General features: G+C 47.2%; 1 protein-coding gene across 1 annotated transcript; it reads left to right on the top strand.

The window, feature by feature from the left end:
• Window positions 1–1,132: 1,132 nt before the first annotated feature.
• PGK1 (phosphoglycerate kinase 1) lies at window positions 1,133–12,926 on the top strand. The gene is made up of 11 exons (XM_063416851.1): window positions 1,133–1,291; window positions 3,858–3,908; window positions 4,765–4,920; window positions 5,031–5,175; window positions 7,158–7,261; window positions 7,940–8,059; window positions 8,851–8,965; window positions 9,259–9,438; window positions 9,971–10,148; window positions 10,331–10,429; window positions 12,468–12,926. The coding sequence occupies exons 1-11, from the start codon at window positions 1,227–1,229 to the stop codon at window positions 12,506–12,508; spliced, it is 1,254 nt and encodes a 417-aa protein (XP_063272921.1). The 5' UTR covers window positions 1,133–1,226; the 3' UTR covers window positions 12,509–12,926.
• The last annotated feature ends 412 nt before the right edge of the window (window positions 12,927–13,338 follow it).

Below are 13,338 nucleotides of genomic sequence, written 5' to 3'. Positions count from 1 at the left end.
TGACAAAAGACCACGAGCTCCTTTTTCACCCAGTACCGTGCACTGCACTGTGCTATTGTCTCCCAACACAAAGCCCACTGCACTGCCTTAGAGGCTGCACCTGTGTCGGGGCAGGAGATTTTTTAATGCACCCACCAACCCTCTACAAAGGCCTGGAGTGACAGGACAGGGAATGGCTCTGACCTGACCGAGGGAAGGGTTAGGATTGCCTCCAGCTCTGGGGAAGCACAGGAGGGACATGGAGCAAGTCCAGAGGAGGCGTGAGGGGTGGAATACCACTGTGAGGAAAGGCTGAGACAAACGGGATTGTTCAGCCTGGAAAAAAGGCGGCTTTGTGGCCTTCCAGTACCTGAAGAGAACCTCCTAGAAAGAGGGAGAAAGACTATTTACAAGGGCCTGGAGTGACAGGATGGGGGGAATGGATTCAAACTCAAAGAGAATAGGTTGAGATTAGGTGTTAGGAAAAGAAACCTTCCCTGTGTGAGTGGTGAGGCCCTGGCACAGGTTCCCAGAGCAGCTGTGGCTGCCCCTGGATCCCTGGCAGTGCCCAAGGCCAGGCTGGACAGGGCTGGGAGCAGCCTGGGACAGTGGGAGGTGTCCCTGCCATGGCAGGGGGGGGAACGAAATTATATTTAAAGTCCTTCCCAACCCAAACCACTCCGTGATTCTATTAATCAATGGTACTGCAAGGTGTATCCCTTCAAATAGTTGTTTTGTCCCCAGTTGTCTTGAGAAGTATTTATGTAGGTCACTTAAAAATATCCGGGGTTTTGTCTCGTCCTTTACGGTCGACACTTGGCCTGCCCCAGGCCTATGGCTCAGCAGTGAAGTGCCTGCCCTTCATGTGAAGGATTCCCACCAGCCGACACACGTTTAGACACCCTTTATGGATGATTTTTCCCTCAGATAAGGTGCGGAACCGTTAATTTGGTACTCAGGCATAGAACCCCGCGCACTCCCGGCGCCCTCAGGGAGCGGCGGCTGCGTGTGGGACGTGACCGGGGCCGCCGCCGCAGGCCCCGCCCCCGAGAGGCGGGGTGTTCTCTGACGGACAGGAGCATTGACCAATAGAAACGCGGAAAGGAGAGCACGGACCAATCGCTGACGGGAGGGGCGGGGCGAGGAGCGCCGGGTGGTGGCGGCGCGGGCGGCGCTGCGGCAGAACGCGGAGGCGGCGAAGCAGAGCGTGTTGAACAGCAGTGGAGTAATTCCGGCCGGCAGCAAACATGTCTCTCTCCAACAAACTCACTCTGGACAAGGTGGACGTGAAGGGCAAGCGCGTCGTCATGAGGTGAGGCGTTGCGGAGGGAATGTGCGTCCTCTGAGGGCCGCCCTGCTCCATCCGCCTCGCTGGGGCCGGGCCGATGCCCCCCGGCAAGCAGCCCCTTACCGAAGCTTGGCAGGGCTGTCAATTTGTGCGGTTTTAGTTTCATTTTTTTGTGGTGGCTGGGTGTTGCAGAGGCTCCTGCATGATCACCGAGCCGGGCCGGCTCCCCTGCGGGGGAGGCAGCGGCCGGGCAGGGCGTAAATCCCGGCCCGGCTCTGCCGCCCTGGATCACCCCGCTCGCACGGTGTCGGTCACAGGCGGCTTGAGGGGAAACCCAGCCGGCCTGCCGTGCTTTTATTCCAGAGAACTACCCCCAAAAATGCTATTTTCCCATTTATATTTTTTTTTCATTAATTCAAAAGGCATTGCAATAAAAAAAGTGAAGATACGGCTCTGCCGAGTTATCCAAATACCAATAATAACTCATCATTTCGCAGGAATCAATTCATAGAATCACAGAATGGCCTGGGTTGGGAGGGACCTTAAAGCTCATCTCTTTCCACCCCCATGCCAAAGGCACGAACACCTTTTGCTAGACCAGGCTGCTCCAAAGCTCTTCTAGCCTGGCCTTGGACACTTCCAGGGATGGGGCCTCACCGCAGGTTTTTAGCACATCCTGGTCTGAAATCTTAAAATAGGCATTTATAACTTATTTATAAAGCATCAGTGCGTGAAAGCCTCGTGTTAAAATTGTTGCCAGATCCTGGGACATAAGGGCACCAAGGTACATCGTGATATGTCCTGCTCGAAATACTTTTATTATAGGGTAGTTTGTTCAAGGTCACTATAACGTGGCTACTGCGTGTGTGTTATCTACTCTGTGAGTAAGCAGGGATAGTAAAAGTATAGCTGCTCTTCTTCGCAGACTGACAGACAACTTGCTCTCTTTACCCCTTGTCTCTTCAGTCTTGTTTTGAACTAGTTCCCTAAAAATTTGGTTAACAGAAACCAGCCCGTGTAGCAAGTACTGAAGAAGCTTGCCCAGGATTTCCGTGCACTTTCGAAGTCTGGTACAACAGAATATCTTTCTATCTCTGTAGAAGTCTGTACCTGACTATTTTTTTTGCCATCTGACTGGTTTTTTTCCATTTCTGAGTCATGTTACAGAGAGCAGACATGCATTGGCAGGCGATGGGCTGGGTTTGCCTGCTCAAAATCTCCGTTAATTAATGCTACTAATTAATTTTGCTGTTGTGTGAGGGGCTACCCGAACACAGCAGGTGAGCTGCCTGGTCCGTGTCTCCTGCCTGCATCCCACATCTCTGAAACGAGTGTTTTCAGTAGTACTAAAATCAATACCTCTCCTTTTTCTCCTCGTGTTCATCGTAATTTCGGCGGACTCACATCCTGCTTAGCTTCCGGTCCTAAAGCCGAAGCTTCAGGAAAAGTTGAGAATGGGGAGGGCAGAGGGCTCAGGGGAGCTCAGATTTCAATGGTCTGCAGGGGGGAAGAAGGCTGAGCTGGACCTTTCTTTTGTAGTTTTGATGGCTGTGTAAAGCAAGCTGTTCTTTTATTCACTCCTTTCACGATGGTGGCCCGATAATGGTGCTTTTCTTTGCCCCTTCTAGAACTCGACCACTGTGCTGTGTGGCTGCCGGTTTAATTTCTTTCTGCTCAGCTACTGCTGTTCTGCTGGCAGCTTTTGCCCTTCTCCCCATTTGTTTCCCGTGCTGAGTGGGCTGCAGGGGGATTCATTCCCGCATTTTGCTGATCTCGGGTGTTCTTTAACGTGTAGAACAGTGAAGGATGCACGCCCTGCTCTCTGCCACGGGTGTTCCCTCCCGTAGCTCCGTGAGCAATTTGTGCCTCCGCGTTACGAAACGCGGCTTCCTGCACATGGGCACAAGGGATGCCAGGAGAACCGCCCGGTGAAACTCCTCCCTGCCAGCGCTTCAGCTGGCACCAGCCAGGAAGTAACCTCAAGATGCAAGGCAGGTCTTCCAGGGAGAATGTGATAAGCCACAGCACTCGCTGCAGGGAGATTAGAGCTGCAGAGGACAGAAATTAAAGCTTCCTTGAACTGCCTGCTGGCCACAGTGGTCCAGCCAAGTATTTCAGAAACCTCATTAGAGAACATAAGGTCACTAGCCATTGTTCATTCCCTTTCCTTTGGATGTTCCTCTTTGGGAATCTGAAATACTGTTTAAAAATTAAAAGTTCTATCTGGGTTTATTTCCTGCTCAGCATTACTGCTGCTCTGGTCCTGAGTGTTAGGGTGTGTTGGTGGCCCAGCTTTCCTGAGTTATTCTAGCAGTGGTTGCTCTCCATTTGTGGTGTTATCACAAGCAGAAATGGCTGGTAACACACTGATTTCAGAATGGAACTTGGTGACTGGGCAGAAGTGAACATCTCACTCTAATTGTAATGTTGCTTTTCTAGCCAACATCTTTACTGGCAGGTTCCCTTACTCGTTTGTTGAATATTTAAAATTAAATAAAACTAAAAAGTAATAAAATAAATTTGCTTGAATTTTTGCTTTTTATTTGTTGAATATTTGTTGAATATTTGTTGAATATTTGCTTTTTTTTAGGGTTGACTTCAATGTTCCAATGAAGGATCACAAAATAACCAACAATCAGAGGTGAGCTGTAATTTCCATCCCAAATGGAGGCCCCTAAGTCTGCTGTGTTTCTGATTTCACCCCAGTACCTGGAACATTACCATGATTAGGCTGTCATTGCTCATACCAGAATATTAAAGGTGTCAGAGAAAGTCCAACAATTCTTAATTAACCCCCCTGCAGTTTTTAGCAAACAACACTCAGTTACAAGGCCGATACTCACTGTGGCTGCTGTGGAAAGCATATAGAAAAAAAAATCCCTTATTTTAGAGATCCTAAACTTCCTAAGTTGGCCATGACCATTTCACAGCCACAGGCTGTGTGTGAAAATTGTCTCTGTTACTATCCAAAAGTCTCTGTGCCTCCTGCTTACCCTGGAGCTGCGGTAACTTCTTGATTTTGTTAGAATAATTGTTGCAGTGCAGCACCCAAAACCCTGTGGTTTAGAAGGGTGATGCCAGATGTCTTGCCCTGCTTGTCTGCCACTTGCAGGCAGGTGTCCCTTTGTTCACCACGATGTTCTCACTGCTCAGCATTCCTTTATTCATGCAGGATCCCAGAGGAGCCCAGGAAGCCTGGTAGTGTTCAGGTGTGTCCTGGCACTTCTTAGCTGAGCAATCAGCAGAATTTAGATTACAAAATGCATTTTAACTCCATGTCCTACATTGCTTGGAAGATAACAGTGAAATGTATGAAAACAGGCTGGGATGGAGAATTTTGTTGATGCTTTCTTAAGGAATCTGTGCAGCTCTTGTGCCGTTTCTTTTGTAATTCTGAGGGGACAGCTCCCAGGGCTCATGTGTAAGTGATACTAATCTGCTTGCCTGGTAAACTCTTAATTGAGTTCTTATTAATTAGTTCTTCTGCGCTCTTACAGAATCAAGGCAGCTGTTCCTACCATCAAGCACTGCTTGGACCATGGGGCCAAGTCCGTGGTTCTCATGAGTCACCTGGGCCGCCCCGATGGTGTCCCCATGCCTGACAAGTTCTCCTTGGCCCCAGTAGCTGTGGAGCTGAAGGCACTGCTGGGCAGGTAAAGGGGAAAAGCAGCCTGCTGTGCATCAGGCCCTCCCTGCCCATGCCCTGGGTGTTTTTCTCTCCCCAGGAGGTCCCTGGTGAGGTCACAGTGTGTTGCCTTTGCAGGGAGGTCTCGTTCCTGAAGGACTGTGTTGGTGCTGAGGTGGAGCAGGCCTGTGCTAACCCTGCTGCTGGCTCGGTCATCCTGCTGGAGAACCTCCGATTCCACGTGGAAGAAGAAGGGAAGGGCAAGGATGCTTCAGGGAACAAGGTGAAACTTCAATCTGGTTTCATGTGTGCCTGCTCTGGTCTTAGCTGCTCTTTGCTGCAGGTTGACGAGGAGCCAGCAGCCTCTCTAAAGCACTGACTGTGAACCTGCTCTTCACAGGATGCCACAGAAGTTTAGTTCAGTGTCCCACTGTTGTGCAAGTTTTGAGTGGAATACAGTGAATTTCCAAGATGAAACAGAAAAGTGAAAGGCTATAGATAACTCAGTCAAAAAAGGAGAAAAAAACAAAATAGAGCTATGCAAGAAACTGCTGCTTGTTAGGCAGTTTTGGATGTCTGAAATGAAAACCAGTTTGGAGACAGTTAGTTCCACTAAGTCCATAAGAATGATGCTTCTTTTTTGGGTTATATGGCTAATATTTCTGCAGCACAGGGATTATCAAACCCTCCTCTAAGCCTGTCTGCTCTTCAGAGTAGTTCTCCAGAACCAGGCTGCCTTGTACCTCTGACATTTTGTTGAAGGTCAGCAGAGTGCTTGCTCCACACAGCTGCTTTTCTTAGCACTGGTGACCCTGCTGGCTTTACAGAGGCCTTGGCTCTCCTCAGACCCAGTGCTTGAAGGGAATGCTGACGTGCAGTGCTGCCCTTTATGGGCTGACACAGGACTCCTGCAGCTTAGGAACAGAGAAGAAAGTTGGTGAGCCTGTGCAGATGGCTGGGGGAAATCGAGCAAATCTGGAATTACTCACTGCTAGAATTGTGTGCCACTGCCAGTATAGTGGCAGGGAGAAGAGTGGGACAGGAATTTAATTTTCTCTGGGAGACAGTCCCTTGGTTTTGTGTGTTTCTGTAATTCCCAGGTGATTTATCTGGGTGTGTGCATATGGAGGCACACACTGCACTGAGTACAACAGGGGAGGTGCCAGTGACAGAGCTGCCCCTCAAGGAAACAGTGATGCAGTACAGAATTGCAGGTTGCTGACTGGTGCTTAAATTGTTTTTCCAAAGCAGATGCAGTGGCAGTGGTTCCTTGTGAGAGCCTCCTGTGTTCTGCTCACAGATGGTCCTGGTTCTCACTGGAGCACTTAGTCCCTGTACAGCCAGGCAGTTTGTGCAGTGAAGCAGCAGATTGTTCTAGAATCTGTGATCCTGCTCAGGCTCTGCTAAAAAGGGCCCCAAAGCTGAGCTGAGCCCTGCTGCCATCTCTTGGAGTGCCTCCCTGCCATTGTTCCTGTGGGGTCACCTCGGGGTGCTGAGCTGAGCGAGCAGAGGAGCCCTTGGGGAGGGGCTGGCCTGGCTGCAGCCTGGGCTGTTCTCTGCAGCCAGTGGCTGTCAGCTGCCTCTGAGCTGTCACTCTGCCCTGGTGAGCTCTGCTGGTCTTCATGGTGGGAAGGAAGCTGAACTGCATGAGCCATCCTGTGAGAGTTTGGTAGGATGCCTGGGGAGTCTTTTAACAGAAATATGCCTGACCTTACCCACTACATACTACACTTAGCTCCACATTTCCAGCATTGGCTACTTCCACTGTGACCTGTTGTAGTGTGCAGCCTTTTATCAGTTAATCCTCAGTGGTTAATCCTCAATGCAGTGGCTAAATCAGTCCTTCAGGAGCTCAGCCTTTTACCTATGTCTCTTGGAGACCATGCTTTGTTCAGTGAGTGAGCATGAATTTGTTTAGCCTGATCTCAGCATTGCCTTGTCTCTCCACACCCTTCCTGTGCTACCTGTGTTCACCACACAACACTGGGAATCTGGAGAGAGACTGAAAGGTTTGTGGTGCTGCAGTTCAGAAGTGGGAACAGTCTTCAGCAACAGCAGTGTAGGGGAGTTTAAAGTGGAATTTAAACCATTTAAACATTCCTGTTGCTCCTGCTGGACTGGGAAAAAGCAAATGAAGACAGTGTCCCACTGGATGAACTGACAAGTTCCTCTAACAGACCTTTACTTTGGGTTTGTGAGTCCAATAGCTGACTTTGAGCTTAGATTCAAAGTCTCAGGGTACAAACTTGTCCTTTCTCTTTTTAGATTAAGGCTGAGCCTGCAAAAGTGGAGGCTTTCAGAGCCTCTCTTTCCAAACTGGGAGATGTCTACATCAATGATGCTTTCGGCACGGCGCACCGAGCTCACAGGTGGGTACTGTTCTCTTCCACAGGCAGAACTCAAGACAGTATCTGCTGTGGAAACACATCAAATGAGGAGTTTTAACTTCCTTTTGGGCTTATCCCACTATCACTGTGCTGTGTTTGTTCCTCAGTGGATTTACTGGAGGTTGTTGTCACCAGTGTATGCTCTTTCAAGTTTATTTCTGGGTACAGGAGAAAGCTGAAAAAAGATCTTAAGACTTTCACTGACTTTTATTAGACTTTGAAGATATAAAAATTACTTGCTTAGGGCTTGTAGAAATTGCCCTGCAATCACAACAGCCCTCTTTTCCAAATGATTAATTGCTCCAGAGTAATTATTTTCATGGAGTGTGTTTAGATATGTGCACTTGCAGAATGCAGTGCTCATCTTGGAAGAAAAGTCCCTGCTCTTGGCTAGTCTTACTTGTCCTCCAGTGTTTTGGATCACTAGTTGAGATGATACATGTCTTGCAAATCAATATTTCTGTGCAAAACCAATGTCAGAAATGAAGCATGTACAGCTGCCTTATCAAACTAGGAAAACAAAGCCCCTGTGTGTGTTTTCCTGCAGGTGCTAGCTGTTCTCGTTGCTGCAGCTGACTAAAGGGCTGGCTTTGTAATGCTGTGAGACATGGGAGTGTTTCTATGTGTAAATTTTTCTCAATTTTCACTTTAATTCTGCAGCTCCATGGTAGGTGTCAATCTGCCTCAGAAGGCTGCTGGCTTCCTGATGAAGAAAGAACTGGATTATTTTGCCAAGGCCCTAGAGAGTCCAGAGAGACCCTTCTTGGCAATTCTTGGAGGGTAAGACTCAAGAACATTGTGACTGTATTTCTCTAATTCCCCTAACAAATGACGTGTTATTCTGGCTTGGTTTAAGCAAGTGCTTTCCTTTCACATGTACCTGCAGTTCAAATTTGTAGCTGACTTCTGAGGTGTGAGATGTGGATTTGAGAGGAGCTGATACATCTGCTGCTGTGATGATGCAGTCTGGGCTGCTCATTGTCTCTCCTGACCTCTGACGTTCCCCAAACTGAGACAGTCCCCGCAGTGTTTGCCCAGTGTTTTACCCAGGACAGCAGCCAGGTGGCCCAGACGTTGTCAGTGCCCTTTCCCCCCAGTTCAGGGTACAGGAGTGCTCAGCACTCTGTGAACTGACACAGCCTCATTGTGCAACGGGGCCCTGCTGGGGCTGCCTGGGCTCTGCCCTGCCCCAGCCCCTGCTGTGCAGCAGGACTGGGAGATGCACAAGTGACTGCTCCTGTGCAGAAATGTTTATTGCAGCAGTTCTCATCACATGTGTGCCCAGTCCAGCACTGCAGCTCTGCGAGGTGCATTTCATCAGGTGAATTAACTTGGCTGGGGGAAATCAGGCCAAATGAGGTTTATATTTAAATAGGGAAAAAAAAAAAAAAAAAAAAAAGGAGGGCTGAATAACACTCTAGTAAGTTGAATTTTAATGCTGGCCTGCTACTTGCAAAATTCTCTTTTTGTCCATTGCCAACAATTCTTTTTTTGGATCATTCCCTAGAACACCTTGATGTACCCTATCACAATATTCATTATTTATTCTTTTTCCTTCTCTCTCTCACCAGAGCCAAAGTTCAGGATAAGATCCAGCTGATCAATAACATGCTGGATAAAGTCAATGAGATGATCATTGGTGGTGGAATGGCGTTCACCTTCCTCAAAGTGCTCAACAACATGGAGGTATGAGGAGAAGAATTCCGTGTCTGCTCCTAGTGAAGAATGTGGTCTGAATGCCCCTGCTAAGTTCTGGGATTGAGCACTGGCTATCTTGGCTCTCTGCAAGACCAGGGAGCACTGAGAAATTACCTGACAATCCCTTTGCAAAGCTCAGATTGCTGCTATGTCTCTCCATGTGCTTTAAGAAAACAATCTTTGCAGAATTGCTGTCTGAGCAGTTTGGGTGCTGATGTTCTCTCCTGTCACCACCAGGAGCTAAACAAACATCTCTTACTTTTCCCAAATGTTTCCTTTAGATTGGCAACTCTCTGTTTGATGAAGAGGGATCAAAAATTGTCAAGGACCTGATGGCCAAGGCAGAGAAGAACGGTGTGAAGATCACTCTACCTGTTGACTTCATCACTGCTGACAAATTTGACGAGAACGCACAGACTGGGGAGGCCACAGTGGCTTCAGGCATTCCTGCTGGCTGGATGGTAGGTTGGAAGGGAAAGGGACTGACTGGAGGAGCAGTAAGGAACAGCGTGGCTAGGACACCTATTAAAGGAGTAGAAAGAGTAATTGTGAGCCTTGGCAAGTGTTTCTGAGGGCAGTCAAGCTGTGTAGAGTTAGTTGGTTTAATGAAATTGAAGCCCTGTTGTTTGTTCTGAATTTTTAAGTCTAAAGTAGCTTCTGTGAGATTTGGATTAAAACAGCAAAATTCCTTTCCCAACTTGCAGATCTGAATGCAGTAGAAAATCGCTTTTATTTGACTGGAATTTAAGTAGGGTTGGCAAAGTTTTCTAACCAAGGCTTCAAGAATCTGACATCAATTTAAAATTGACTTACTGGTGTTAGGAAGATAAATACCATTCCAGACTCCACCCTCCTGCAGCAGCTGCTGGCAAATCTGTCTGTGAATACAGAGAAACTCTTATTTCATGTCTGGGGTGAGGGGGAGGTTTCAGGTTGGGCATGGGTGATTTGAGCTGGGGATCAGCAGTGAGTGACTTCTCTCACTTCCCCTAGGGCCTGGACTGTGGCCCTGAGAGTGTGAAGAAGTTTGTTGAAGTTGTGGGAAGGGCCAAGCAGATCGTGTGGAACGGTCCAGTTGGGGTCTTTGAGTGGGACAAGTTTGCCAAAGGAACCAAAGCTCTGATGGACAAAGTGGTAGAAGTAACTGGAAAAGGCTGCATCACCATTATTGGTAAGTAGTTGTGTTTGTTCCTGTTTTTCTAAATGCACAAAGGAAACTTCTGCTGGTCAGCACTGTGTTAAAAATACTGGTCAAATTATTCTACTTTCCCCACATTCTCCTCTGTCCTTTGGTGTAGGCCTTCAGTTAGACAAAATTTCTTGTGTGTCTCATGGATTCTGTTTGTGCTACAGGTGGTGGAGATACAGCTACTTGCTGTGCCAAGTGGAACACTGAGGATAAAGTCAGCCATGTCAGCACAGGAGGTGGTGCCAGCCTGGAGCTGCTAGAGGGTAAATCCTCTTTTATCTTCATTTCTTTGAGTAAATGCAGAGTTCTGGGTGCTTTACCATGTGTTGGTAGTCAGGAAAGCACAACAACAGAGCAATGGCTTTTCTGTCCCACCATGTGGAGTTAGTTACAGGTAGCTTTGGAGCCACAAGCTCCTCTTGCTGTTCTGTAGCCCTCACAGAGGAAGAGAGGCATGAAAATGGAATATTCCTGCAACCAGCACAGCATGCCTCTCCCAGAAAGCAAAAATACTGAGGTAGAAAACAAGGGTTTCCAAGGGCAGGATATTGTCACTGATCCCTCAGGACATGCCAGCCAACCTGTTTAAAATGCCCGGGTGCTGTTAGGGAAGCCTCATCAGAACAGTCTGGAATTCTTGCCAGAAGTCTCCTCTTCCTGTTTGGAATTCCCTTGGTTTTGGGGAGCCCTCTAGTGCTCACCGACAAACCTGCACGAGGGTGCTTGGAATTCAAACTGGTGAGGATCGACCGGATCCTTGTAACGAGTTCCATTGTTCTCTAAACGACTTTTCATTTCCTCTGGTAATTTGCCGTTTCCCAGTGTGTGTAAATTATCCAGTGCTGTCAACTCCTCAGGAGAGGAGAAAGCTCAATAAACTGCCTTGCAGCTGCTATTTCCAGGAGTAAGATGGGAGAGAGCTTTTGTTTCTGTTGCCTAGGGAGTGATGGGGAAGGGAAAGAATGCAGATGGCTCGAAGGAAACGCTGTGTATTCAAAAGCACAAACTTGTCTAAGCTTTGGCCCAAAATATGGGTTTGTGTGTGTGATCTTTTAAATGTAACGGAAGTCTAGCTAATTAGAAAAGCTTCTGAAGATGAAAAAAAGGGGAAAAAAATCCCTGAAAACTCAGTGAACTAGTGAGTTCTGAACAGTGTTACAATTCAGTCCTGCTGCACAGCTTGAGCATTAGGAAGCTGTTTTTTGAGGAAAGGCAAAATCAGAGTGGTGTCTGTTCATTATTAAAGTAGGACAAAGCTAAAAATGCTTTAGAAAACATTGCACTTTATTAATCTAGGCTCTTGTACTCAAAGATGAGCAAATTCTTTGATTCCATCAGTTGGAAAGAAACATGTAAATGTCTCAGCCTGGGTGTTTTAGTCACACTTAAAGACTTGAGACTCGTAGGAGGCTTTTTCTCTTAATTCCTAAAATTTCCACCACACTCCCCAGAATTCTATTTACATACCACTAGAGATTTAAGAAAGTATGCAGCAACTCCCTAAATCCAATCAAAAATCTGTTTGTCATCAAACTGAATGGAAAAGGATGTTGGGTGTTTGGATCTGGCCCTAGCAGAGACTTGGACAGAAACGTGCCATCGCTGTTAATTTTGGATTGATGGCTGGGCTGTGTTAGGAATCTCCCTGCTGACATGTGAGTGCAGAAGTGCTCTTGATGCCTTGGGAAGGCTGACCTGGAACAGAGACTGGACAGAGCCAGAGAATAAAGTAGGGATTTATTGAAAGGCCTTTAGGATACACCTTGGGCAGGACAAGCCCTGGCCAGGGCTACACCCAAGGTGGACCCAAAATGGTCACACGATGGCTGACCGGTCATGAGGTCTCACATTTTTATAAGTTTTCGTCTATTTGCAAATTGGGGTTTAATTGTCCAATTACAGCTCCAGGCTGTGAGGTCCCATCCTTGTTCCTCCCTCCAGCCCACCCTTGTTTGTGCTTTTGGGCTGAAAGTTGTCCTTGGTCTTCAGCAGGAAAAGGATTTATCTACCTACCCTGTGAAGAGAGCTTACCAGCACTTAATATGAGGCTCAGAGCTGCACCCCTGGGCAGCACAGAGTCTGAAAAACAAGAAAGCTCAAACTTAAGGCATCATTGTTGAGTGGATTTACTGTATGGAGCACGTCCATGGAACCACCGTGGTCATTGTAGAGCCAAACTCTTCCATTTTCAACCTATAGTTCCTGATTTACTTTTTTAAAATTATGTATCTCTGAACCTTGCAGAGCTGTTTGAGCCCAGAGAGGTTCTTAACCCTGCTGCTGTGTTTTATCTGCCCCCAGGTAAGGTTCTCCCTGGTGTGGATGCCTTGAGCAACGTGTAGAGAGCAGAGCCCGTGCCCCGGTCCCGTGCACAGCCCCTGAGATCCAACACTTCAGCGCTTCCGTGTTCCAGCTCTGCCAGAGGCAACCCCGGAATGGAAACCCCAACAGGACCTTGCAGCAGGAGAGAGCAGAGATTTTTCCAACTGCAGTTTACAGGACGTGGGTTTGTCCACTGTTACCCCACTTCAATTAATGTAGTGAGTTGAAGCTGTTGTTGTGAATTTAGAGTGTATATATTTATATTTTGCCTTTTCAAAGAGATTAATCCCTGTTAGATGTATATCTCAGAAAGGAGTGCACTGTCCAGCTTCCATCCTAGAGGCATTTTCATCACTTGACACGGTTCAGAACCCAGAGGGGACTCCAGTTTTTTGGAGGTTGGTTGTAATAGCTGCTGAATAAACATATTTAAAGTGCTTCCAGTTTGTATTTTGTCCTTATTTCAGATTTTTAGAATGGTCTGCATTAAAATATCTTCTAGCATCAGGAATCGGAGCTATTTTTCCTATTTGCTCGAATTATATAATATTTGTAAATCTCCTTTTATGTTTGTCCAGTGGCTCTGTAAGCACCCAGTCACCATCAAACTGAACTGGTTGGTAAGGAAGTAAACTGCCACAGATGTGCTGTTATGTTCAATGCCCCTCCTAATAAAGTCAGGTGAAATTCTGAATGTGCAAGTCAAGTAAGAAAAAGACAAGTTCAAGTGCTTGTCATCTAGAGAACTTGCCTCATATTGGGCAATTTATCATCAGTATATGGAGAATTTCGAAGACTGAGGCAGGGAAAAATGAAATCCCAAGCAAACAGAATTGCAGTGTGCCTCTGT

Source organism: Prinia subflava, chromosome 20 (genome assembly GCF_021018805.1).
Source record: "Prinia subflava isolate CZ2003 ecotype Zambia chromosome 20, Cam_Psub_1.2, whole genome shotgun sequence".
In the NCBI taxonomy this organism is placed as follows: Eukaryota; Metazoa; Chordata; class Aves; order Passeriformes; family Cisticolidae; genus Prinia; species Prinia subflava.
The sequence above is the reverse complement of the archived record's forward strand: the minus strand, read 5'-3'. Positions and strand labels throughout refer to the sequence as shown.